This window comes from Crocuta crocuta, unplaced genomic scaffold (assembly GCF_008692635.1).
Source record: "Crocuta crocuta isolate KB4526 unplaced genomic scaffold, BGI_CrCroc_1.0 scaffold38, whole genome shotgun sequence".
NCBI lineage: Eukaryota > Metazoa > Chordata > Mammalia > Carnivora > Hyaenidae > Crocuta > Crocuta crocuta.
Window position 1 is genome coordinate 2,720,015 of NW_027532605.1, and position 26,831 is coordinate 2,746,845.

Below are 26,831 nucleotides of genomic sequence, written 5' to 3' on the forward strand. Positions count from 1 at the left end.
ATTTATGTTCTTCGGGACGGATCTTCTACACCAAGAAAATCATTGGGACTTGCAGCGGTGAGGCACTCAACATTTTTGTTAGATGAATAAACCAATACATCTTCAAAAACTCCTCACATTAAATCTTCATAACTCAAACGAGTAAAAACACTGCCTAGAAAACCTGTGGCAATGTCCCTCTGCTCCTCTCCATGTGTCTTTCTCGCCACTGAGATCTGGCATAATAGTGAATCCAACTCTCCCATTCACTCATTCATTCATTTATTCATTTGAGAGTGAGCATGAGCGTGCACACACAACCGGGGGCAGGATCAAGGGAGAGGGAGAGAGGGAATCTCAAGCAGGCTCCACCCGGTCAGTGCAGAGCTCTCAATGACCCTGAGGTCATGACCTGAGCCAAAATTAAGAGTCCAACACTTAACCAACTGAGCCACCCAAGCACCCTGAATTCAACCAGTTTAGTGACAGGTCCTAGAATGATGGCAAACGACCTTGCCAGAGCTTTCTATATGCCTGTAGCAGGCATAGGACAGAGAAGAACATTATATTGGGAGGTTTCAGAACTGGGCACATTATATTGCAGGAGGACTTCTCTGCAATTTGCATAGACAGTCCTGCAAATAGGGAATCCCAATTCCTAGGTATATTTTATGCACCTAACCTTATGGTTAAAAAAGAGAAAAACACCTTAAAAAAGAAAACACATGCACATGCACACCCACATGCACAAGCACATGACAAAGAAAATACCACTGTCTGCAGTCACTCTCCAAGCCTGAGGACTGGAACCATGCCTATATCCTACACAGTCGCCTAATAACCATCATATCATAAACTAGTTCCAGTCTAGGGAATTCTCCATTTATCATGTATTATGGCCCAGCAGAGAGGAGGGGGCCACCTATTTATACAACTCTCAGTTTGCTCCATCAATTTTCATAAAATGACGACAGCCCAACCTATTACTCGGTGGGTTTAAAATTGAGGCTCTTTTATGGACAACAGGGAGTGTGTACTCTGGGAGTTTTCCAGAGAATATAACCTCTACATGTCTGCAGAACACCTTTAGTGCAAAGTCCAGTTATGAAGAAAAAGAAAACAAATGCAGGAACATACAAAACTGTCACAGAAGTAGCACCAGAAGGAGGAAATGCAATCTCTCGGTTCATCGCATTCCTGAATCAACTCAAACCATCAGTAAGCTCGGTATTTGTACTGGTGGTTCGTAACTGTGGATGCACACCGGAATTACATTAGGTGCTGATGCCTTGTTCTTCCACATTCCACAGCTCCCGATCAAGTTCTGCAGCAGTTCTACTGAGCAGCCCAGGATGACAACCACTGACTTCTATGTCTTATGGACTTGTTCCTCCTATCTTGTGCTTTGGGTGTTACATCCTCTTTAGTGGCACAGCTTAGGTTAACTTCCACATAGTGAAGTGGCCTAAGAAGCAGCTATATAGGGGCGCCTGGGTGGCTCAGTCAGTTAAGAGTCTGACTTCGGCTCAGGCCATGATCTCAGGGTTTGTGAGTTCAAGCCCGGTGTCGGGCTCTGTGCTGACAGTATGGAGCCTGGAGCCTGCTTCAAGTTCTGTGTGTGTGTCTCTCTCTGTCCCTCCCCTACTCATGCTCTGTCTCTCTCTCTCAAAAATGAATAAACAGTTTTTTAAAAATGCCTTTCTTGGGATGCCTGGGTGGCTCAGTCGGTTAAGCATCCGACTTTGGCTCAGGTCATGATCTCACAGTTCATGGGTTCAAGCCCCACATCGGGCTCTGTGCTGACAGCTAGCTCAGAGCCTAGAGCCTGCTTCAAATTCTGTGTCTCCCTCTCTCTGACCCTCCGCTGCTCACTCTGCCTCTCTCTCTCAGAAAAAAAAAAAAAAAGCCTTTCTTTAAAAAAAAAAAAGAAGTAGCTATATAAAATTCACTACTCTATTATACGCAGGGAAATTTTGAAGTGTTGTTCAAGATGACATTCTTCACATCCTAAGTCCCATAAGAAATTTCTTTAAATCTAACTGGTAAGGAAAACTTTACCTCTCTTGAGCAACGCAAGTACTTTGATCTTATGTGCAAAAGTTACTTTGTAACTGATTATATTTCTCTTTCTGTTTGGACTACCAGCAAATGAAAATCCAAGTTCAATAACCATGCAGTACATCATGGTATTAACTTTTGTTTGGGCCTCATTTATTCTCTGTCTCCTTTGCTCTGACTTTAAAACTAGTCATTTTATGGGTGCCTGGGTGGCTCAGTCAGTTAAGCAGCCGACTTTGGCGCTGGTCACGATCTCACAGTTTGTGAATTTGATCCCCACATCTGGCTCTGTGCTGACAACTCAGAGCTGGGAGCCTGCTTCCGATTCTGTGTCTCCCTTTCTCTCTGATCCTCCCCTATTCACACTCAGAGTCTCTCTCTCTCTCTCTGTCTCTGTCTCTCTCTAAAATAAGTAAACATTAAAATGTTTTTTTAAAAAAGCTAGTCATTTTATTGAGCAAGTCAGAGAACTCTAGATGCTGGCGAGGATGTGGAGAAACGGGCACCCTCCTACACTGTTGGTGGGAATGTAAACTGGTACAGCCCCTCTGGAAAACAGTGTGGAGGTTCCTCAGGAAACTAACAATAGAACTCCCCTATGACCCAGCAATAGCACTGCTAGGAATTTACCCAAGGGATACAGAAATGCTGATGCATAGGAGCACATGTACCCCAATGTTCATAGCAGCACTCTCCACAATAGCTAAAACATGGAAAGAGCCTAAGTGTCCATCAACGGACGAATGGATCAAGAAGATGTGGTTTATCTATACCATGGAATACTACATGGCAATGAGAAACAATGAAATCTGGCCATGTGTAGCAACATGGATGGACCTTGAGGGTGTTATGCTGAGCGAAATAAGTCAGGCAGAGAAGGACAAATATCATATGTTTGCACGTATAGGAGGATTAGGAGGAACTTGACGGAGGAACAAGGGGGAGAAGAAGGGGGGAAATGGTGGGGGAAAGGGAGAGAGGCAAACCATGAGAGACTCTTGAATGCTGACAAAAACTGAGGACTGATGGATGTGGGGGGGAGGGGGGAAGGGCATGGAGGAGGACACTTGCGGGGATGAGCACTGGGTGTTATGTGGAAACTAATTTGACAATAAACTATTTGTAAAAAAAAAAAAAAAAAGCTAGTCATTTTATAATATTGACTGTAAAATAGTAAGGTGCCTCCAGTCAATTTTCAATATGAGGGGGATATGATAATTAGCTTTCATTCACATCCCTCACATACTGTTGAACTACAAAAAACCAATAATGCAATTAATGTGACTAAAATCCATGTGAACAGTAACACCTCTTCTTTGGGTTTCGTTTGTTTGGTGGGGGGAGATGATATACTGATGGAGGCATATAGACAGGTTAGGTAGGTAGGTAGATAAATATGCTTCCAAATATAGGAGCTCCCTTATGAGCATGGTTAAGAAAGGCAATTCCTCAGAAATTTTTCATCTATTCACTTACAACTATAACATTCAAAAACTATTCTCAAGTCTTCAGTATCCAGCAGAATAAGTCATGGCAACACTGAGTCAAGAGAAACTTCAAAGGGCTATTTTCCTGCCACATGTTGCAGACACAGGAATTCTAAATGCATGACTGTTGACATGGACCCTGTATCTACTCGAATTATTTGTGCATTCCGAATTCTGTGCTTTATCCCCTAATCCATCACCCAACCACCTCAAACCTCAATTCCTCTGCAAAAATCCAATATTATCATTCTTTCTTGCAAACCCCTAGAGGATTCTTTCCTTACACGCTTTTGTGGAGACACTGCAAATGAGGCACGTGTTGTGAACATGTATCGTTCCAGTCACTGGGATCCCCAATGTAAATCAACCAAGTCTTGGCCACCAATAACCCAAAAACAATTAAGATGTATGTCTTGAGAGGCATCTCTAAAAGGAGAGTCGGAAAATATTTGCCGACACTTCAAGGTAAATGACGCCCCTGGTTACATCTCCAAGCTGAGAGAAGAGCTCCTGTCACACGCGCCCAGGTGACACTGAAGTTGAAAAAGGGCAAAACCAACTTCAACTCTAGATGTGTTAATGCATCTGTGATCACTCGAATTTAGATCATGACCTCTGGTTCCCACTGAACGAAGTGGCCCCACATACACCCCGTTAACTATTCTAGATGACTGAAGCAAACCTTTTACTCATGAACATAAAAAAAAAAATTGCTAATGATTTTTCCTAATATATGCCATACATTTCTCAAAAAAGAGAATCATATACCCATAGAACTTTACATTTGTTTTTTTTTATGTTTTTTTTTAATGTTTTTATTTAGTTCTAGGAGAGAGAGAGAGAGAGAGAGACAGCATGAGCAGGGGAGGGTCAGAGAGAGAGGGAGTCACAGACTGAAACAGGCTCCAGGCTCTGAGCTGGCAGTCAGCACAGAGCCCGACGCAGGGCTCGAACCCACGAACCGTGAGATCATGACCTAAGCGAAAGTCGGACGCTTAACCGACTAAGCCACCCAGGCGCCCCTAGAACTTTACATTTGAAAGGAACCTTAGAATTAAATATTTCCCACTCATAAACTCTTTGTTGAATATTTCCCATTCAAAAACTCATAAATTCTTAAACACCACAAATAATCTTACTGACGGTGCAAATTAATCTGTGAATATTCAGCTGTAACATTCTCAAGATACATTCAAATCTCATACTTGAATAACTTTATTATTTTCTGGTCTCTATTATGAATACTTAAAGTTGCTTCCTATATAATTAAAAATTATATTATACCATTTGAAATTCCCCTCTTTTTTTCTTTCTTTCTTTTTGTGGCAGTTGCTAAATATCAAGCTAAGATAAAGACTTTACAATTTATCCTGGAATTCCTGGAACATGAGATATTTTTGAACATGTGATTAAGGCTTATTGAATCTACTGAAATGATATTACAGACTCTCTAACATGTGCCGGCCACTGTTCTGGCCACTGGGCATACACTGAATGTTCTACGGGATGAGATGGAGACAAGGTAGGCAATAAATAAAGGAAGTAAAGTGCAGTTTGCTGGAAGGTGGCGAGAAGAGAAATAAAGCAGGCAAGAAGAATAGTGGGTATTGGGACAGGGCAGAAAAGGGGAGCAGGCTGAGACTGTTAGAATACAGTGGAAGAACTCACTAAGATGACATTTAAGCAAAGACTTAAAGGAGATAAGGGAGAAGGACATGTGGAGAAGACAGATAGATAGAGGCATACAGAAATAGGTATGTAGGTATGTAGATGAGAGATACATACATGCACGTGCACGCACGTGCGAGCACGCGCGCGCGCGCGCACACACACACACACACACACACGGGCTAGGGCATTCTAAGCAGGGAGAACAGCAAGTACAAAGCTCCCAACATCCAAATGTGCATCTGGCTTAAAGGTTAATCAGAATCTTATTCCAATTATTCATGCTGCTTTTAATGCCCTATATAATGCCTTCAAAGAGTTGGTTGACCATGATTTTTAACCATACCTTTGGATACACTGACTTGCAAATATTAATAGTGACAATGTGCAAGGTACTTAATTTGGTACTCTTGTATCAAAGAAAATAGAAAGTTTAGTCTGTTCTCAAAAGGTGATACTGTGTTGTAGGTAAAATAAGATATGTACACATAAAAACATTAATCTGCTTTTTAATAAATGCTTAGAGATATAAAAACTGGAACTTGCTTTTTATATTCAATAAAATGGTTTACAAAAAAAAGTATATTTATCCAGATTAAGAGGATACAAGAAAAGTATATATAAAGGGTATACTTCAAGTATTTTTGCAAGTACTTGGACCGTGACCAAAATTAACAAGAGAATCATATAATTTGGAAGTAAAATTCAGAAGTAACATATTATCTACATTATATAATATGAAAATACAAAGTGACATTATATTGGGGGGTGAAGAAGTGGGTTTTGGTTTGCCTACCATAAAAATTAAGATTACTGCCTAAAAATTAAAAATTATTGGTCAGAAATAATATTAAAATTCTGTAATCATTTCTAAAATGTTAATACTTCTTCACCCTCCATCTCTGGTTACATCCATATTTGCAAAAGGAATTTAACTACAGTTATCCTTAAGCATAGCTTCAATTCCCCAGTGTAGGAGAAATTGAGTTTTATTCATTCACCACCCATCTGGAAAAGAGTTGAATCCAAAAAAATTAACATTGCACTGGCTTAAATTTCAAAGCTGACTAGAACTATTCTGCCACAATTCCCCATAGATGAATATGTAATTAATACAGACGAGGTCAACATCAAATTTTCTAAGACTCCCAGTAAACATGTTGGTTTTAAGAAAATCAATAATATGGTAGTTGAACCAAAGATAGATATATTACCATAAACTACGAAAGCATGTAAACACCTCTTCAAATATTCACGTATTAACTACTCCTGGAAACAAGAACAAGAAAATGTGACACTATTAAAAACCCTTGTTCATTAGAAGCCAATACGCCACTAGCCTCTATGCCGAACAGCAATGTGAAAGAAAAGGAATAGCAACAGAAACATGAAAAATGAATGAACAGTTCTACATCTGTAGTTTAAATGCATTCACCCAAACTGGGTGTAGAGATAACTTAAAAAATAAACAAAAACTAAAAATTATAAAAAAGATAAAATCTTAAAAATATGATAAAATGCATTCAAATAAGATTAAAGTCGAAATGTGAAAATGCACCATAATTATAGTCATTACAAGGAAAAAATATTTGAAAGAGGATCTGTTTTCTTTCTAAATTCTATTACCGAACTCCTATTTAAATTTGCACAGAAGCTTGCTTTACACAACACCTGTGAGCTGAATTATGAAATATCAGCAACCCTACTGAAATGAATAGATGATCCCAGCAAACAGGAGGCCCTGCAACATATTTACCAAGTCCCACCACTTCTTCCTCTCCCTGGGTACATGGGACAAAGTACCTCCAGGCTAACTTTGCAGTTAGGCTGAGCCCATGGGACCGTGCACCGAGCGCCCCGGCTGGAGAATGAGGCCTGGCTGTGCTCTCTCTTCACCTTCCACGGCAAACTTAAAAGCTGCGTGTTACAGCTGTTAACAACCCTGAGCTGGAAGCAGCTTGGAAATGTGGGACCACTTGCGGGCGAGCCTCTGAGGAAATCACTGATTATCCTGAGACGATGCCATCAGTGAGAAACAAGCCTTCGCGTGTTCTACCTTGAGATGTGAAGGTTTGTTCCCCAAGCGTAACCTACCTTGTTTAGCCTACAACCCTGATTTTCACTGGGACAGTCAAAACTTTTGTTAGCAACCAGCACAGAATTGATAAAGGTTAAAAATAAATATCTCCTGAGTCCCTAACATGTACCTAACACTGAGCCCCCAAAGTGAGGTTTGGGCCTGGGGCCTAACCAAGATGAACACTGGAGTGTGGGTGTAAAATATTGGAACGTCTATGTTTACATCTTTTGTCATCAGGTTTCCCCCTAGAGTTGTGTATGTTTTATAACGTGCACAGTACATTACTGTGGTATTACTTAACAGTTAACTACGTGCTTAACCGTATATAAACAACCACACTGAATGGATCTTAAGCCCACCAATCTTACGGCAACAAGACAAGCATAATGCAGAGTCCCTGCTCAAAAGAGGTTTCCTCTTGAGTGAGCCCAATACACACATAGGAAACAATGAATGAAATCCGTAAGACGGCACACAATAATGTGCCATATGATCGTGACATAACGCACGCCATGGAAAACAGGCATTAGGGCCATGAAGTGGTCTTTCAGGAAGAAGCTGCAAGATGAAGGAGTACCCCTAAGAAAATGCGGGTGTGCCCCCGATACATGTTGAAAGATGAGGAGCCTGTGAGGTACGGAGAAGTGTGGAGTGAGGGTAACAAAACACAAGGCCCGGGGGAGGGAAAGGAGGAGAAAGGAAAGCAACAGTAGAGCAGGCCAGAAGAGCCCAAGTGAAAGCGGGATCACAACAAACTGATCACCAGCTACAACCTCATTCAAACTCAATTTCTCTAGTTCCACAGCCAAAATCTTCACTTAGGACTGATTTTAATTGTCAAAGTTCTAGTCACAATCAATGCCGGATATGAACACCAAAGAAGAGCTGAGGTCCCTAAATATTAAAAAATATGACAGGTTTTCAACTTTTAAGACTCAGTTATGCTACCTTAACTGTACCTGCAAGACAAAGAATGATTCACAATCATAGATACTATTATAGTGAAAACTATGTTACATTATGAAAAGGAAGCTATTACGCAAAGCATTATATAGCATTTCTATTTGTTTTAGGAACAATGCCCAATAAGCACCCATACACATGTCCACACTTCCTCCTTCCTTATAACCCCACTGCAGGTCATGAGTAATCAGATGGCAATGACTCACCCATATCACGTTATCTTAAATAGCCACACGTGTTCATTTTATAATCTATGACTTAACATCTTAATACTTCAGTAACATTTTTAATGCAATTCTCTGTGGCCCCGGATGGGATTCTGCCATTTTCAATGTCCTCGTTTTTATCTATTATCCTATTCACATGGGCCAATTATGTATCAGCCTCCATTCTTAATAATGGACAAGACAGTTATAAACATAGACAGAAGAGACAGCAACACTAAAGGACCAAATGTGGGCTAGGGCCTATGAATAGGAGACTATGTCTTTTGAAAGCAATCAAAGCAATAGTTTAAAAATGAGCAATTCCATAGAGCGCCTGGGTGGCTCAGTAGGTTAAGTGTCTGACTTCGGCTCATATCATGATCTCAACGGTTCATGGGTTCAAGCCCCACATTGGGCACTGTGCTGACAGCGATCTCAGAGCCTGGAGCCTGCTTCGGATTCTGTATCTCCCTCTCTCTCTGACCCTCCCCTTCTCACACTGCCTCTCTCTCTCTCTCTCTCTCTCAGAAATTAAAAAAAAAAATTAAAAAAAATCTTAATAAATAAATAAATTTTAAAAATGAGCAATTCCTAAAGAAACATCCAAGAGCCTTTAGAGATCCCGCACTTCACGAAAATATAGAATATGAAAGTGGGAATGAATCCCTCTAATGGCAATCTGAAATCTTAATAAGGAGACAACCTAAGCATAAGCCTGCATGCATTTCCCAAAGGTAGAGAGATCCATGGTGCAAACCAGCCAAATCCTCCCTCCCTCCAGGTGCCTTCTAACTCTTTGCTGTAGAGGTGGACTGAGGAAAAAGATTAGTAGAAAATGTAGGTGTTCTAATTTATTCCTCTATTGCTATTTTTTTTACATTAGACCAAGCCATCTATAAGGCTTAGGATGTTCCTAATATAACTGTGAATATGATTTTCAGACCTCAGGCTGAACACCCATGCATCCAGACATTGAACCCCACCTCAAGGGAATGGCTTCATAGCCAAAGGAGTGTGCATCCTTTATAGAAGTCAATAATTGCTGAAATTCAGTATATTGATTTTGAAAGTCTGTATCGCATGTTTTGCCTTCTGAATAATATGATTGATTACCAATAGCGACTAGAGGTTCTGTCATAAAACATAATGAATTAACATTTGTTTCCACTTATAAGTCATTTCAACATTCAGTCATTTAACACCCATTCATTAAAACACTGAATTTATACACATACATATTTAGGCATATTTAACAAGTCTGAACATTTTTTCCAGTTGGTGACTGAAAATGCAAGATGATAATTTTTTCAGACACATAAGCTTGTAATTTTAAGTACTGCCCTCATCTCAAATTCTCCTCTATTACTTAGGAGTAAGCTTCATAACCCTTCAATACTCCCAAGGATTCAAGTAGACTGGTATCTGAATGTTTTATTTAAAACAACAAAAAAAGTTCTATATGTAGCTATCATCTCAACCTAAACACCTTTGCCCTTCCTAAGATTCCTGGCTCACTGTGCGTAGCCTTTTGCTTCATCTTCTGCATAGTTAGTTACTACATCACAGCAGCCACCTAGTTCTTGAATTTCTTCTGCAAGACTCAACACAGATGGCGCCTTGAGAATCCCTGAACCCACTAATTTTTCTGTACTTCCCACTTGTTCTCTGTCATTGCAAGTATGCCATTATATTAAAATGACCCGTTTATGTAGCCAGTCCCCACTCCCTCCACCTAGGCTGGAAAATTCTCAAGACAAAGACCACGTGTGCCTTTTACACACAGTTTCTAACAAAGAGTAGACCCCCAAATTCAATCATTCATCCGCTCACCCAACAAATATTTACAGAGTGCCTGCTCCTTGTCAGGCGTCATTCCAATTGCTGTGGGTACAGAGGTGTGCGGAATAAACAGAGCCCTGCTCTCATGGAGATGATATTCCAGCCCAGGAGACAAACAATAAAGACATCAGGGCACCTGGATGGCTCAGTCGGTTAAGCGTCTGACTTCAGCTCAGGCCATTCATGGGTTTAAGCCCAGCATCTGGCTCTGCGCTAACAGCTCAGAGCCTGGAGGCTGCTTCAAATTCTGTGTCTCCCTCTCTCTCTGCCCCTCCCCCACTCATGCTAGGTCTCACCCTCTCTCTCTCAAAAATAAATAAACATTTAAAAAATATTTTTTAAATAAAGACACCAATGAATGAACACCTAGTGAAATATCAGATAACAATCAACAAAGAAAAGTAAAATAGTCTAAGGAGATGATGCATGATTGGGGCGGAGACTGCTATTTCAGGCACTGTTATCACTGACATTTAAGGCACTTCCTAACTGGGGCACCTGGGTGGCTCAGGTGGTTAAGCATCCAAGCATCTGGCTCTTGATTTCAGTTCAGGTCATGTTCTCACAGTTCATGAGTTCAAACCCTGCGTCAGGCTCTGTGCTGACATTGAGGAGCCTATTTGGGATTCTCGCTCCCTCTCTCTCTGTCCCTCTCTTGCTCACACTCTCTCTCTCTCAATCTCAAAATAAATAAACAAACTTAAAAAAAAAAAAAAGATATTTCCTAACTGAAGTAAGAGAACAAATCAGCTCCTATATGAGGGAAAGGTACCGGAGAGTGTTTGGCATGTGAGAGGAGCAGCAGTGGGGGGCCACTGTGACTAGAGCAAAGGGGGTGGAGCAGAGAAATAACATTTCCAGTCAGCTGACCAGTGCCTGCATCAAGCGGAGGCCTGCAGGACATACATGAGCCACTACAGGTTTCTGAGCAGCAAAGGAAAACAATATGATGAACATCTACAAGAAAAATCACTCTATGGGGCGCCTGGGTGGCTCAGTTGGTTGAGTGTCCGACTTCGGCTCAAGTCTTGATCTCACAGCTCCTGAGTTCAAGCCTTGCGTCAGGCTCTGTGCTGACAGCTGGCAGCCTGGAGCCTGCTTCAGATTCTGTGTCTCCTTCTCTCTGCCCTTCCCCTGCTCACGCTCTGTCTCTCTCACTCAACAATAAAATAAACGTTAAAAATTTAAAAGAAAAGAAAAAGAGAAATCACTTTGGCCAGTAACTATAACATTTGTGGACAAAAGATGGCTGAGGGGTAAGGTGTGGGAGGAGGAGACAATAGTAGAATTGAAGTAAGGAGACCCATTAGGAGGCTTCTCCAATAATCTAAGCAACACAAGATGGCGGCAATGGAGGTAGTGAGGCTGGGTATATAAAGGTAGAGCTAACACGACCTGATGATGGAATGAATGCGGGGTGGGAGAGAAAAGAAAGAAGGGGTGTGGCATGAGCAGCCAAAGAATGGTGCTGTCACCAGCTGAGATGGGAAAGAGGAGAGGGAGAAGGCCAATCTGAAGTCTGGTTTGATACTTTCTGAAGTTTGAGATGCCTCTGGGACAACCAAGCAAGTATGAAGAAGAGGTGAAGATGCCAAATCACCAGGAGCTCAGGGAAGAAGTTCAAACTAGAGACCTAATTCTGGGTGCATCAGCACATAGGGGGCATTTAAAGCCTACATAGGCTCATGTAACTAATGCCTACAAGAAGAGAAAAGTAAAGGTCCAGAACCAGGACCTTAGACGTGCTAACATTCAGAGCAAGAGGAAGAGGAACATCCCACGGAGGCCGGAGACGGAGAGGCCAGCGGCTAGGGGAAAACAGGAAAAGTGTGGAGGCCAGAAAGCCAAATTTTTAAAAGAGGATTTCAGGAAGGAATTGGTCACGGTGTCAAATGTTACTGATATTTAAAGGAAAATAGATAGGGTTCAAAATTGACAACTGGATTTGACAACATGGAGGTCCCAAGTGATCTTGAAAAGAATAGCTGTAGTGAGTGGGGAGATAAAAGTCCAACCCAACAAGTATATGCAACTTCTGCAAAGAATTTTATAACAGAAGAAAACTGTTATAGCTAAGAGTCGTGGAATCACAAGAACCATTAAGTACTATGTGTTGGCGGGAAGGGAAGAGAGAGAAGGAAGGTTGAGAATATAGTTGAGAGAAAATCCTAGAGAGATGTCCTTCAGGACTACAAGAAGGGCTGGATGGGATCCAGGGCCCATGTGGAGGGGGCGCCTGAGGCGGAGAGCTGACAGTTGGGTCTTTATGACACTCAGTGTTTATTGAGTTGAACTGGTGAACTACCCTTAAGATATTTCTTGGAAAAAGGAGGCCCACTAATTCCGGTTTCCACAGCAGCATAGAGAAACTCCAACATCAACTTGGCTTTGGGAAGCTAACGCTCAAGAATGATGCGTGCACATGTGCACATCTGTGGTATAAGAAATGTATTTGGTCTCTGTCTCTGATTCCTAGCACAGAGCTCCTGAAACCCTTGGAATTTCCTGAGTAATAGGAATGTTCTTTGTTACTCAGAACAAATGCCTTTCACCCACACCTGAGTTTATGCTATGGAGGTGACTCATGGTGGACCCCTTAGGTGGCTTCAGGATGAAGGCTGCTAACCAGAAAGACCAAATGCATGATGAAACAGTGGGAACTTCCAGTCCCAGCTCCCCACCTCAGGGAAGGGAAGGAGGAGCTGCAGACTGGGTTATAAAGACTTCTGAACAAGGAGATTCAGGGAGCTTCGGGTTGGTGAAGTACTGATGTGCTGGCAAGATGGCATGTCCGGAGAGGGCATGGAAACTGTGTGCTTCTCCTCCACCCCACACTCTGCCCTATGCATCTCTTCCATTTGGTAGTTCCGGGTTATATCCTTTACAATAAGCCAACAGGTGTAAGGTATTTTCTGAGTTCTATGAGTCATTCTAGCAAATCACTGAACCTAAGAAAGGTTGCGGAAACCCCCAAATTGGCAATCAGCTGAGTAGAAATGTGGGTAGCCTGGCCACTCCACGTGCAGCAGGCATCCAAAGCAGGGCTGTCTTGTGAGACTGAGCCCTTGACCTGGGAAATCTTCCCTAAATGGGAGTAGTGTCAGAATTGAAGGGATGGTTAGGCATGCAGTTGGTATCCCCACTTCCACGTGGGGATGGGGATCCCTGAGACAGGCAGGAGTTGGGAAGGAAGACATTTTGGACAATGTGGGCAGCAACAAGACCCTGCTGGGGCTGGTACACTAGGGCTGTCTACCCCAGGACACACTCTTGTCTCTCCGGTCTCCTAAGTGTGGGACCCGACACACTTTACTGAATTCTGTTTCCATTCTGTCTGGCTTTGCTAACTGCCCCAGACTGGATGAGGACTAGTATTTGCTGATCCCTGTTAGGCAAACTCCGATACGGCTCCCTTTGCCCTTCCTACCTTGTCCTTCTGCCACACAAGTCCTAGCAACAGATCATGGCCGTGCTTCTCATCCCCTCGCCACCTACCCTAAACACACTCTCTAGACAGGGCTCCCCCACAGGGGCTCCAACTATAGTTCTCTTTGTTGGGAGTGAAATGTTCGACTAATTATTTTCAGGACTGAGGCCTCCGTGCCACTCCTTTGGATGAAACAGATCTTTTCTAGAATGTGGTAGAATTTCTCAGGGACTGTTAAAGACCTCTAACATTCCAGCAGGAAGAAAACTATTTTGCTAAGAACAAACTTTTCCCTTTAAGAGGGTGTCACTGAAATAACCCTGTATGCTGGTAAGCATGTGTGCTCGGCACTGCCAAGGCTTCTCAAAATGAACTTCCAAGTCTACGATGTGCATTTTGTGAGAAGTGGTATAAATTCTATTAGGGATCTAGAAATTAGGAATCTGAGACTTCTCAGACATACAGAAACAATGAATGTATTCTTCTATCACAATGATTTTCATGATAAAAGCATTATGGTGGCATAGATCCAACCTTCCAATTTTAATTGAAAACGGTTCATAATCTGAAAGAGAAATTAGCTGAGGTGTCTTTCTGCCAGGAACATATACCCAATAAGACAATAAACTAAGGGGCGCCTGGGTGGCTCAGTCGATTAAGCATCTGACTGGACCCTTGATTTACACTCAGGTCACGATCTCACAGTCTAGGAGTTTGAGCCCCACATCGGGCTCCACGCTGACAGTGTGGAGCCTGTTTGGGATTTTCTCTCTCACCTCTCTCTCTTTCTGCCCCTCTCCCTCTCACTTGCAGGTGTGCTCTCTTTCTCTCTCTCTCAAAAGAAATAAATAAACTTACAAAAAATAAAATAAACTGAGAATAAAATCTTGAGCACCAAAGGTAAGAAGTCAGTACATGGAGCTTTATAAAAGCTGAATCTGGGCTAAGCCCAGAAATGTTTCTTCTCACCACAAGCCCAGGAAGCCTTCATTTGAAGAGCTGTCCTTCACCCACTTCCACGTCACTACTGAATGGCTAATAGATAACTACGTAGTCTCTCTGAATCAAAAAATTTTCTAATCCATGGTTGTCCAGAATCAAACAAGTATCTGCCAAGACTAAAAGCAAACACGGTGACTGCCTTCTGCTCATTTTGACCCATGAGAGTCATGCAAAAAGATACCAGACAACTTCAACTATTTTCACAATGGTGTCATCCCACAGGAAATGTTAGCTTAAGGAGCCTACACCGGAACTCAAGACAGAGTGCGGACTCTGTCCTGCACAAGTCACTTGCGCAGGTCAGAGGTCTCCACAGATGCAAAACCTTCCAGACCACAACCTATCAGCTCCTGCCACAAACCACCAGAGAGAACGGGGGTCAACAGTGCTTTCTAAGACAACTATCTACATTCCCTTTGCCTTCCACAAAAGCTTCCCTCCCTTTGCTCTGTTTCCCTCCTAACCGATGGTTGGAACAATCTTGGTTTCTGTATACTTAAGTCAGAAGACTGCCTCCCCATCAAGGAGACAGGAATTTTATCTGCTTTGCTCACCACTGAATCCAGTGTCTGACAGGGAGCCTGCCACATGGGAAGCGCTCAGTAAATATTTGCCCAGTAAATGAGTAACTTTCCAAAAGCAGTAAGTAGAAAGAATGCTATATGGGAAAGCACCACATCAGTTTCTGCACGTGGTGTTTGGCAAGGTACAGAACCAATTAGATGCTCAGTTATTCTAAAAGTGAAATGAGAGAAATAATACAAAAGCCTCAGTAACATCAACCAACTTTCTCTCTCTCTCTCTCTTTCCTTAAGAAAGCACTTTTGGGGTGCCTGCGTGGCTCAGTAGGTTGAGCATCCGACTTCAGCTCAGGTCATGATCTCACGGCTTGTGGGGTTGGGCCCCGCGTCAGGCTCTCTGCTGACAGCTAGCTCAGAGCCTGGAGCCTGCTTTGTATTGTGTCTCCCTCTCTCTCTGCTCCTCCTCTATCCATGCTCTGTCTCTCTCTGTCTCTGAATAACAAATAAATGTAAAAAATTTTTTAAAAATTTTTTTAAAAAGAAAGCACTTTTGCATTCTGATACATAAGCAACCTCTATGAGAATTCAGGATCTAACTGTCCTCAGAGTCCTCAAAATAAATACAATTTTATTCAGAGAAAGTCAAGTCTGCTGTGGAGAAAAATACTGATATCCTAACAGGGACAACATCTAGATCTTCTGTCCTGGACCTTTATCCTAAGCTCCGGACACTCACAGCACTAGTATATTTTGAGATATGGCCAGAAATGTTCTTTATAACATTTTTCTGGGTTACTTTGAGTACAAGGATAACAGGAGTAACAAAGACTCAAACGCACAAGCCTTCCAGCAATGTCATTCTATGGGCAATGGCATGTGGTCCTATAAAATCAATCTGGCACAGAATTAGGGGTCAAAAGTTCCCTAGTGACAGAGGGGCTCATGTCTGGACCACTGATACGAGCACTGTCCAAATCCTCCATCACTTTCCCATTTTTAGGTGAGAATAACAAAACTTTTCAAAGCTTTAAGCCACTTTTCTCAGTTTTTAAAATTTGTCACAGGGTTTTTTTCATTTACTAAAAGGGAAAGACTGCTGCTTCAAACAGTGCTTGTAACGCCCCATGTAATTAATATGGCTGCCACGTTCTATCCTAAGCTAAGGACACATTTCAACTTTCTCCTGGGTGGTGACCACCAGAAGGGGTTGCTGGCAGAGGCTCCAACACTCTTCCTTCTTCCTTCCCTTCCCGTGTTTCCTTGGCTAGACTCTTGAGGTAAGTGCTCTATATTATAAATAAATTGAATCTGAACACTGAGGGTTGCAGGGCACCATAAAAACAGTGGTTTAGCTTACTTTTTTACAAAAATGTGAAGAAGTTCCCATGATATTCCACGAAATTCTGAATAAACACTGTAAATACCCTACTAAGAATAGTTTGATTTCATTGAATTGCCAGAGATGAGATAACACAAGTAAAATGTAATGAAAAATTACTTAAAACCTCTTTTGTTCTATTGTCACTGGACTCTTAAGAGAAAAGCACTGAGAGCGTCACAGAGATATTCAGGATAAGATTCCTGATCTACAGAACCTTCTATCCCATTAAAGAGGATGACACAGAAACATGACAAACCACAGTAAGAAAAGTGGGGTGTGAGATCACAGGCGGTTTGGTAACTCAGAGGCAGGGGAGGTCACCTGTGGGCTGGGCTTTCAGACAGACCCGAGGAGACCGGCAAGGTTTTAATGACAGAGATGGGTAGGCAGTAAGAGGAGTGGAAAGGAGGAGACATAAACGGCTGGGACTCGGGAGGAGGTTCCATGAAGGAGGTTGCTGGAGTGCGGGGGTCTAACTAAGGCTAGACTGTGTGGAGCTTCAACACGAAGCCATGGAACTTGGGAGTTCACTCAAATAGTAATAGGGAGCCCAGGAAGGTTTCTGGGAAGGGAAGCAGCATGTGCTGATTTTAGGAGGATCCACAGGATGGTGATAAAGTGGTATCTAGTGCTGCAAGATCAAAAGGCAACCATCCACCAAAAGGCAGTGGATTGGTGCTATTCTGAGCGAGAAGAGATTAAGTAGTTCGATTATTCCCATCTCTCCTCTGTCATTCTCGCCTGTCTCAGGTTGCTGACCTGAGGCAGTTCTCCAAGAATGCAGTTCCTGAGTTACCTGAAAGGTACTAAGCCCTCACCGGCTACATAAAAAAATTCCTTATGTGCCAAGAACTTTAAAATCACATTGGAGGGGCGCCTGGGTGGCTTAGTCGGTTAAGCGTCCGACTTTCGCTTAGGTCATGATCTCGCGGTTCGTGGGTTCGAGCCCCGCGTCGGGCTATGTGCTGACTGCCAGCTCAGAGCCTGGAGCCTGTTTCAGTCTGTGACTCCCTCTCTCTCTGACCCTCCCCTGTTCATGCTGTCTCTCTCTCCTAGAAATAAAAAAATAAAAAAAAATAAATAAATAAAATCACATTGGAAAGACACTCCTTACACAAACAGAAAGGCAAACGGTGTCATCTAGGCTGCCCCATGGAGGCCTTCTTTCTCCAGGCATGCCGCCCAATGACAGCCTACTCAAGGGGGGACTCCAAACATAAAGGGGACAGGGGCCCAGAGAAAAAGAGAGAAGGGGTATAACAACACAAGAGAACCTTTGAAAAGGAGTATAGGTAAAAAACCACTGTTTAGTTTCATTTTTCTCATTCTATACACGTCCGCTATCTTAAAGTCACATATTTACATGAAATATGCAAACTGTTCAGTTGTCTGACATTTAAAAAAAGATAAGAGGCCCCTGGGTGGCTCAGCATCTGACCCTTGGTTTATGCTCAGGTCACGATCTTACGGTTCGTGGGTTCGACCCTCATTTGGACTCTGTGCAGACAGTGTGAAGCCTGCTTAGGGTTCTCTCCCCGCCTCCCACTCACACACTCTCTCTGTCACAAAAAAAAAAAATTTTTTTTTGTTTAAAAAAATAAAATAAAGAAAGATAACTTCTGGACACCTTTAAAAACACATGAGCTCTAAGGGCAATATGTGGATGTTTTGATAACTCACGGCAACAACAGGTCAAGTTAATTTCCAAATATAATCTGAAGAAAATTAATTGGCAAAATTCTCAAAATATATGTGGTCTGAGCAGCTATTTAAGATTTTTCTTCAAACTGGGACCAAATTCTTGAAATAGTTATGGCTAGAATGCATCAAAAGCCTGAAGTAATCTTATCTTTTTTTTTCTAAGTTTATTTTTATTTACTTTTGAGACAGAGAGAGAATGCATGCCCGCAAGTGGGGGGGGGGAGGGGGAAGGTAGGGCAGACAGAGGGAGAAAGAGTATCCAAGGCAGCCTCTGCACTGTCAGCCCAACGCAGGGCTCAAACCCACAAACCATGATGAGGTCATGACCTGAGCCAAAGTCAGACTCTTAACCCACTGAGCCTCCCAGGGGCCTCTCATTTTATCTTCTAATACTGCAAAACTCCTATCTGAGAATGTCAGACTAGGTTTTAGCAGGAAATCTAGGTATCACTGACCCTGTTTCAGACACTGTCAAAGAAGGACATTCACAAAGAATAATGCAGGAAAATGCCTTAAAGGAGGAAAATGTCCCACCATGGAAGAGAAACTGGGAAGAAAGAGTGTGTTAGAAGATTCGAAACTGGTCCCACACACAATAATTACGTTAATCACTGTGAATAGCAGCTGCCATCACTCACTACAGGGCTGTAGCCCGTTTCATACTGAGCACTTTCCATATGCCAGATAATTATCTAAATATCTACTAGATAATTATCCCTCACAAAAATCCTAGGAGTTAATAATTATTTTTCCAGTCAATAGAGCAAACTGCTTAATTTCTGAGTTGAAGTGTTTTTTTTTCAAGTAATTTGCTCAAGATTACATAGTGAGTAAAAGTGAAAGAGTGAAAGTCCTGTTCAATATATTCTCATCTGAACTGACTTTCAGATGCTGAGAGTATTGTGGTGAGCTGGCATGGCAGGTGAGGCAGACATGAATCAAATAATCTCAGAGCAAGGTTAAATTTTAACTGTGACAAGGGTAATAGATCTGACCTTGGCAGGGAGGGGGTGACGGCCAGTTCTTCCCTGAGGAGGTCTAATGCAATCTGAGATCTAAAGAAAGAACAGGAGTTGCCTGAGGGTGGAAGGGGAGGGAAAAGCATTCCAGGCAGAAGGCACAGAATCTGCAAAGATGACATAGGTGGGAAGGAGTATGGTGAGGACTGAAAGAACAAAGGGAGATGGGAAGATGTGTGATACAAACCTAGCAAATTCAGACTCATTAGGTAAACTTGGACTTTGCACAGCCACCCCATGCAGTGCTTTATAGACCATGGAGAAAAGTTTTTGTCACCTAACTCAATCTAATAAACATTTCTTGAGTTAAAAAAAATTGTCTTTATTCTAAGTGTACATTTGAATTTATTTTATAGCTGATTGTAGCTGTTTTCCTTGGTGAGTAAGAGGGGTAAACTAGGGATAACAGTGCCACATGGACTCTTAGAAAAAATTTCACGGGAGGGGATAAAAATGGATATTATAGGGCGTGAACCTCTATGTTCTAGAATAGACATCTATTATATATCTAAACATCCCCAAACTGGAGATTAAAGCTGCAAATGGAAGAAGGATGGTCTCTGGAGATAAATGGAGGCACAGCTAAGGTGACCGTGGGGTGCCTCATGTGTGGACAGAAGTGCACAGTAAGAGCCCTACCATGAAAATAGTGGAATCCATTTCTGGCTGAGAGACACAGCAGATGACTGTTTTCACAGCCCGGTTCCCCACCATGAGCTATGTGGCTTTGGTAAAACTTGCCCATTTGTAACAGTATGTACCTTACAGAGTTATTTTAAGAATACAATGAGCTATCATACATGTAAAATATTTAGAGCAGTACTTGCACATGGTAAGTGCTCAATAAATATGAGCCATGATTAAATTATTAAGACTATTTGCAGTAAAGATCACGATTTGCAGTAAGCAGTTAAGGAAAGGAAAACATCTGTAAATACACATCTAAGACATGTTCTCAAACTCGCCCATACTTCAGTATCACCGGGAAAGCTTGTGAAAAGTGTAGATTCCTGGACTGTTAGAGGAAAGCCCTATGAAAACAGATATTTCACAAGCTTCTAGAGGATTCTAACACAGCCTATCCAAGCATCTTACCTTGGGAAGCACGGCTTCAAGGCTGAGAATTTAAAATAAATATTCAGGCATCAAATAAAGTATTTCACAACAGGGACTTCACTATGCGGATAACTTTATAAAACAAATTTCAAAACAAAATGAAACAAGATGACTTGCAAAATCTACTTCTAGAAGAAAACAGAATACTCAGAATCCACTTGATTGGTAAAATAGATAACATTTAGCTTTGAACAACCATTTTCAGGAATTATTTAAATCTTAAGTTCCAAGCAGTCCCAAAATGTCACTATACGCTCCATTAACAAGAGAAACATCTAAGACAAGGGTATGTATATCCTTTAATTATTAGCTTTTACTTTCTGTCAAAATCAATAGAGCCTATAGCTGATCTTCAATCACAGAGAGAAAATTCTTTCCTGCTAGAACACAAGTAAAACTCTGCAAGCTCTTTCACTTTAGTGCAGGGTTTTTCAACCTTGGCACTATATGATTATTGTAGATTATTATCAACCAAAATTCTTTACACTAACAAGTGACCTTCAGCAAAATCAAACAAGTGGCTAGCTTCAGGGAAGGTGAAATCATTGGTCTGATATACACATCTGGTGAACAAAGGCTATGAAGATTATAAACTGAAGGTACCATTTCTTCCTTTTGCTCAAAACCATTACACAACTCAACACTTGGAATCTTTCTTGACCCAACCCATGAAAATGCTGCTTGGGCTCTTTAAAAGAATAAACAATGCACATTCTTGTTTTATTTGCAAAAATAATTAGCAACAGCTGTTACTTATGCAAAATTTTTAACAGAACATATTTTACATACTGAACCCAAATATTTCAGAACTTAAAGGCCCTGACGCCAAATGAAGTATTTTGTCTTTTTTTTTTTAATTTAAAATAAGGCGTTGACAATTAACTTCCACATTCCTTTATCTAATTTTAAAAAATGACGAAAACATTTCTCTGAGACTCAAAGGAAACAGCTGGACACATCTGTCAACTACACATCTCGGGAGTGAAAGAGAAACTCAATGCTTTAATACTGTACTTACATGTGAGGGCTCAGTTCATAAAAATTTCTATTCCTGTAATCTTCCACTTTCTCTGGTGAATAAATGGGCAATGACCGGTATGGGTTAACGGATATAACCACACTTCCAATGTATGTCTGCAAAAGGAAGAAGAAAATATCCCCGGGATTACACAGGATGCATTTTAACATCTTAAATCTTCATGTCTCATGGTTTCATCCTCCTGAAACACAAAACTGTCTCTACGGCTTGACCATTCATACTTTTCAAGAACATTTAGTATCTATGAAGACAGATGGCCAATAGTGCTTATTCATTTTGCTGATAAATAGAAGGCACAGATTTGTACACTGAAAATACCTTTCAGAATAAATCTCCAGATTAATTTACGATCTTGGATTAAGAGTTCTCTAAAATTCTGTGACGCATGCCAAAAATTTTGTCAGCAGCCACAGCTAATTTTGAGCAACAGCTATGCTCTCTCCTCTTCCGGTTGGAACTGGTGTTTTCCTCTCTCATCTTTACCCTCCCATTTCACCCCACTGTAGCCCGGGGCCTCCCTCCTCCTGAACCACATCCCCACCGATCAAATAGGGCCTCTCCTTCGGCACTACTCTTACGCCAGCCTGTCAATCTCTCCAAAGAGCTCAGACAGCACCCAGCTCCATTTGAGAGTCACAGTTATCGCTGGGGCCTTCAAACAACATAATCTCATACTATATGTACTGTAATGTCAGAATTAATGTACTTTCTAAAGGAGAACACAGTTATTTTTTTTAATGTTTTCTTTATTTCTGAGAGAGAGAGAGCATGAGCAGGGGAGGGTCAGAGAGAGAGGGAGACACAGAATCTGAAACAGGCTCCAGGCTCTGAGCTGGCTGTCAGCACAGAGCCCAACGCGAGGCTCGAACCCAAGAACTGTGAGATCATGACCTGAGCCGAAGTCGGACGCCCAACTGACTGAGCCACCCAGGCACCCCTCGGAGAACACATTTAATGTCGAATATAAATTTAAGGTAGAATTTAAATTTAAATGTACTTTTGGAGGGACCAATACTATATTTTAGCACACATTAACCCTCTCATACTACAAACTGGAACACTATTCATCTTCCCCTCCATTTTGATCTGGAATTCCTGGCAAGAAGAGTAGTCTGGTTCAGCTCATTTTGTACAAAGACTAGCACAGTGCCACAAGCCAGAGTCATGTAACTGGAACTCATTTTGGTGGCTTCATTTTTCCTTTCAGTTTCAACATTATGGGGGAAGACTAATAAAAATACGTTAAGTGATAAAAATTGTTTCAAGAAAAAAGTTAAAGTAAAAAAGAAGGGGGGAAAGTCAGCTCTAACCTCTCCACCTTTCCAGTGTCGTGCAACAAAAGGTGGCATTTTTAGAGCAACAAATTTGTCCAGTATTTCCATCACTGGATTCAAGACTGTCCGATCTTTCCAGAAAACTGAAGAGGATAGAAAACAGAACAGCACAAATGTTTTAACCTTCTTTAACATTCTGATTTCTTTTTAACCTGGGTCACGCTTATTTAATTACAAAGGACTTCTCCCCCACCCTGGAAAACAGAACAGGTCATTTCCACACAGATGTTTTCACCCTATCAAGCACAGACAAGACCACAGTTATGAAAGAAAATGCTGTTCCCACGCAAGCTGCTGCATTTATTGCTGGCATTCATTTCTGACATTCTATCACTAGGACCAATTAATCTGGCCTGACAAGAGATGACTCCAAGTTTCCTAACTTATCCCATTTGGATAGGACTTTTTCAAGAGGGTTTCTTCACATTCTAACCTACCTGGGCCAGCAGATGCTGGAGACGGAATTACTGTTTCACTAGCTTCTAAGTAACATACTAGAATTAGCTACACTGGTAGATATGAAAATATAATGGCCGGTTATTCTTTTAGTATCTGTTGATTAAAAGACTGGCCTTCTTCAGTAGAAAAGTACATGACTCTCTTTTTTTAGGTTATTTCTTAAAAACAATAATTGAAATATATTGGCAGAGAATAACTTGCTGTTGGCAGAGAAACCAATAATCAAGTTGCTCCCTAAAACCAAACTTCACGGTGGCTAACTTCTTGATAAAAACCTGCCCCCCTGGACTTCTTACATAAAGAGCAAACTCTGCTACCTCAACCTCAAAATCAAAAGCCACACTACGGAGTTCATACGTTTCTCTTTGTTACTTGTGACTTTTATACATAACTGAATTATGTGTGGCTTTTTCCCCCCCTCTTTCCCTACCACCTAGAAAAAGGGCCTGGCCTTTTAACGATGTCTCATAAATACCGGTTAGCTGAATGCCTAATTCTCACAGGGCCAGTTCATCTCAGAAAGTGACTCTCCTAGAACTATTCTTCTGTTGAAATATAATAGCGAGTACACCGTATACACTGCCTGATATCTTATTAAACCTATATCCATGCATTGCCAAAGAGCAAATCTTTAAAGTGTGCCCTTTTCCCTAGGCTCCTGCTGTGGGTATTGTTTGCAAAGATGGCCAGAGCAATTCCTTCCGCCCCTGTAAGCAGACCCCTTTGAAATACCACTTTGCCACCCTTTCTATCAAAAGATACAGTTTACTCCTCCAGCTCTTCAGTTTGGACTTGTCTATGTGATTTGACTGTCAAATGTCCAATGGGACATTATAAGATGGGACACAAGCAGAGGCTTGAAAAGCACCCTATAGGATGAACCCCCTTTATTATGGCTGTGGCCGGGAGCCAGGACGCGAATGACCTGGAGCCACGTAAATGGTCAAGGTGTCCTGAACTGCACAGCCTGACGACCAACCGTCAGGCAGAGGAGTGAGGCCATTCTAAGCCATCCACTCCCAGTTAGGCTACCAGATGCCTAAGGTCACATGTGTGATCCCAGGTGAGACCAGGAGAAAACACACCAAGCTGACATCAGTCCAAACCGCTATCCCAGAGAACTGTGCACAAATAAATGGTTGTTGTTTTAGGCTACTCATTTGGGGAGCTGGTTTGTTACCCAGCAACGATTACCAATACACCAACAGAGCTGAACAAATCAGTAAAGGGCAAGTGTTATCAATCTCCATAAGGAAACAGTAAAAGAAACTATGCTATCTCTCCATTCTACTTTATGTATATGTTTCAGATATGTATCCTCTAATCTTGAATTCCTACTAGGTTCGTCCTCTACCATGAGGCCTGCCCTTGCTGTTTATATGGGTTTCTCCCCTGACATGTCTCTATGCATTAATCAAAGATTTAAATAGTCCCATGTGTGCCAACAGAGTAATTCAAATGTTCAATCACAGCCCTCCTTTGTCTGAGACAGCAAAGAATCCCCTGCAGCAGCTGATTGGCTGGGTGGTGTTTACAGATCTACTAGGGCTTTAGGCAGCTATCCATTCCCCATTCAGCTAACTGCAACACCAGATTAAAACTCCCTTTTGGGGATCACAACAATAAGGACCAGGTAGTCCATGTTTACATCAATTAACATTTGGACTTAATAAATGATATACGACATTTTTTAACAAGCAACTCTATATTATTTAAAGTCAGTATATTATTTAAAGTTATTGCACCATGCTCTAGAAAGAACTATAACTCATTAAGTAACCACTGGCATCAAGAGGTTGGAGATAAGACACAGAGTTTCTTAAAGTCAAGTACATAAAGGGGTGCCCGGGCGGCTCAGCCAGATGAGTGTCCAACTTTGACCCAGGTCATGATCTCAGGGTTTGTGGGTTCGAGCCCCATGTCGGGCTTTGAGCTGACAGCATGGAGCCTGCTTCCAATTCTCTGTCTCCCTCTCCCGCTCATGCTCTCTCAAAAATAAATAAAAAAAAAAACAAAAAAAAAACTTTCTTTAATCTTAATATGAAAAAAAAAAGACATGTACATAAAAGGGCTGGGTGTGTCCTTTTTATTCTGAATATGCCCATGACAAAAAAAGGAAACAATACTTATAAGTCTTTACAAAAGGGAGCAGCAACAAGGATCCAGCCCTTGCTCCCTGGAGTTCCACTCACTTGAGTGGAAATAAGAGGTGCATAAATCCTGTGTCCATCAACAGCTACTACCACGGAGTGCAGATGCCGGGAGTACCAAGGGAGCCCACAGAAAGGAGTCCCGCAACCTAGCTCATTTCCCAGCAGGCCACTTCTATGGCTGTGCTCATACTTCAGCCTTGTCCCTGTGCCACAAAGGACTCACAGAGAAACTCCTACTGGAACCCAGAAGATGTTCTTCCATTAGGCTAATGACACTGAAAGGGACTCCTTTCACATCATGGCCAAGATTACCTACCAATTAAGTTCTATCTACCTTCTCCAACAGAGACAAGCCTGGCTCTCATTACCCTCATATGTATGTTATGTATGTATTTGCTCAATCGGTGTACTTGTTTACTCAGTGTAACTAACCTCCTAACCATCTCAGCCACTACCTAGCTCACCACCTCCATGTGCCCACCCCTTGGCACCCCACGTACTCAAGCATGTGCACACCACCACCATGACTCTGAAAAGCGCCCTTTATTCCCACTGCCCTGTGGGACCAGCCTTTGACATCCAGCCTCTGGAAAGAGAGGAGGAGAGGGGAGGGGAAAGTACAAGGAGGAAAGAAAAGGGAAGAGAAAGAGGAAAGACTACTTTCTTACAAATGGCAAAATTAGCAACTTTATCTTTCACTTCTCAAGGGTAGACATTAAATCAAGAATGTACAAACATTCCTAAGTCAAAACAATCTCCGTCTTCATACTTCAGATACCTGTAGCATTCCAGAACAAATGCCTTGTGAATAACCAAATAATACTTGTGTATTTCTATTGTGATCACAGTGAAAACCGAAGTCTTTTCTAGAGGACGTGCATCCAGCAACTGAAAACCCAGAAGACCCTTGATACATATATACCCCCAAAGACCCTGCATTTTATTCTAGAAGACAGTTCTTGCAGACCCTATCCTCAGAGATTCAATTTCAATGGTCTAGGGGCGGCCAGGCATTCGTATCTCTTAACGTGTCCCCAGGTAAAGCCATGTGGGACCAGAGGCGAAAACCACTGCTTTGGTGTTCACCTTCAGGACCCACAGGACTGACCGTGTTTTACTCCCAATGGCAGCAATCATGACAGTGTCGCTGTTGACCTAATGCTATCTTACTTTCCTCTCTGATTCCTATTTCAAAAAGGAAAGAAAGTCCTAGCTGCACTTTCTTTCATCTTAGCCACATTTCTAATGAACTTGGCATAGGGTCTGTCAGCACGCTACAAAGAAACAGCTGCAACATCTCTAAATTGGGGCCATTCTGTCGCAGCGTATTTCAAATGTTTCACTAGGACTCTGTGAGGAATAAATTTTCATCATGACAAAGTATGTGTATTTGAGTGGA

At 41.8% G+C, this 26,831-nt stretch overlaps 1 protein-coding gene across 3 annotated transcripts in view; it reads right to left on the bottom strand.

The window, feature by feature from the left end:
- MYO1B (myosin IB) overlaps positions 1-26,831 on the bottom strand; it is a 181,168-nt gene that overhangs the window by 108,864 nt on the left and 45,473 nt on the right. For all 3 annotated transcript variants that reach the window (XM_077780198.1, XM_077780197.1, XM_077780196.1), the window contains exon 3: positions 21,466-21,581. In XM_077780198.1, coding sequence (XP_077636324.1) covers positions 21,466-21,581 — 116 coding nt within the window. The remainder of the gene's footprint in view (positions 1-21,465; positions 21,582-26,831) is intronic.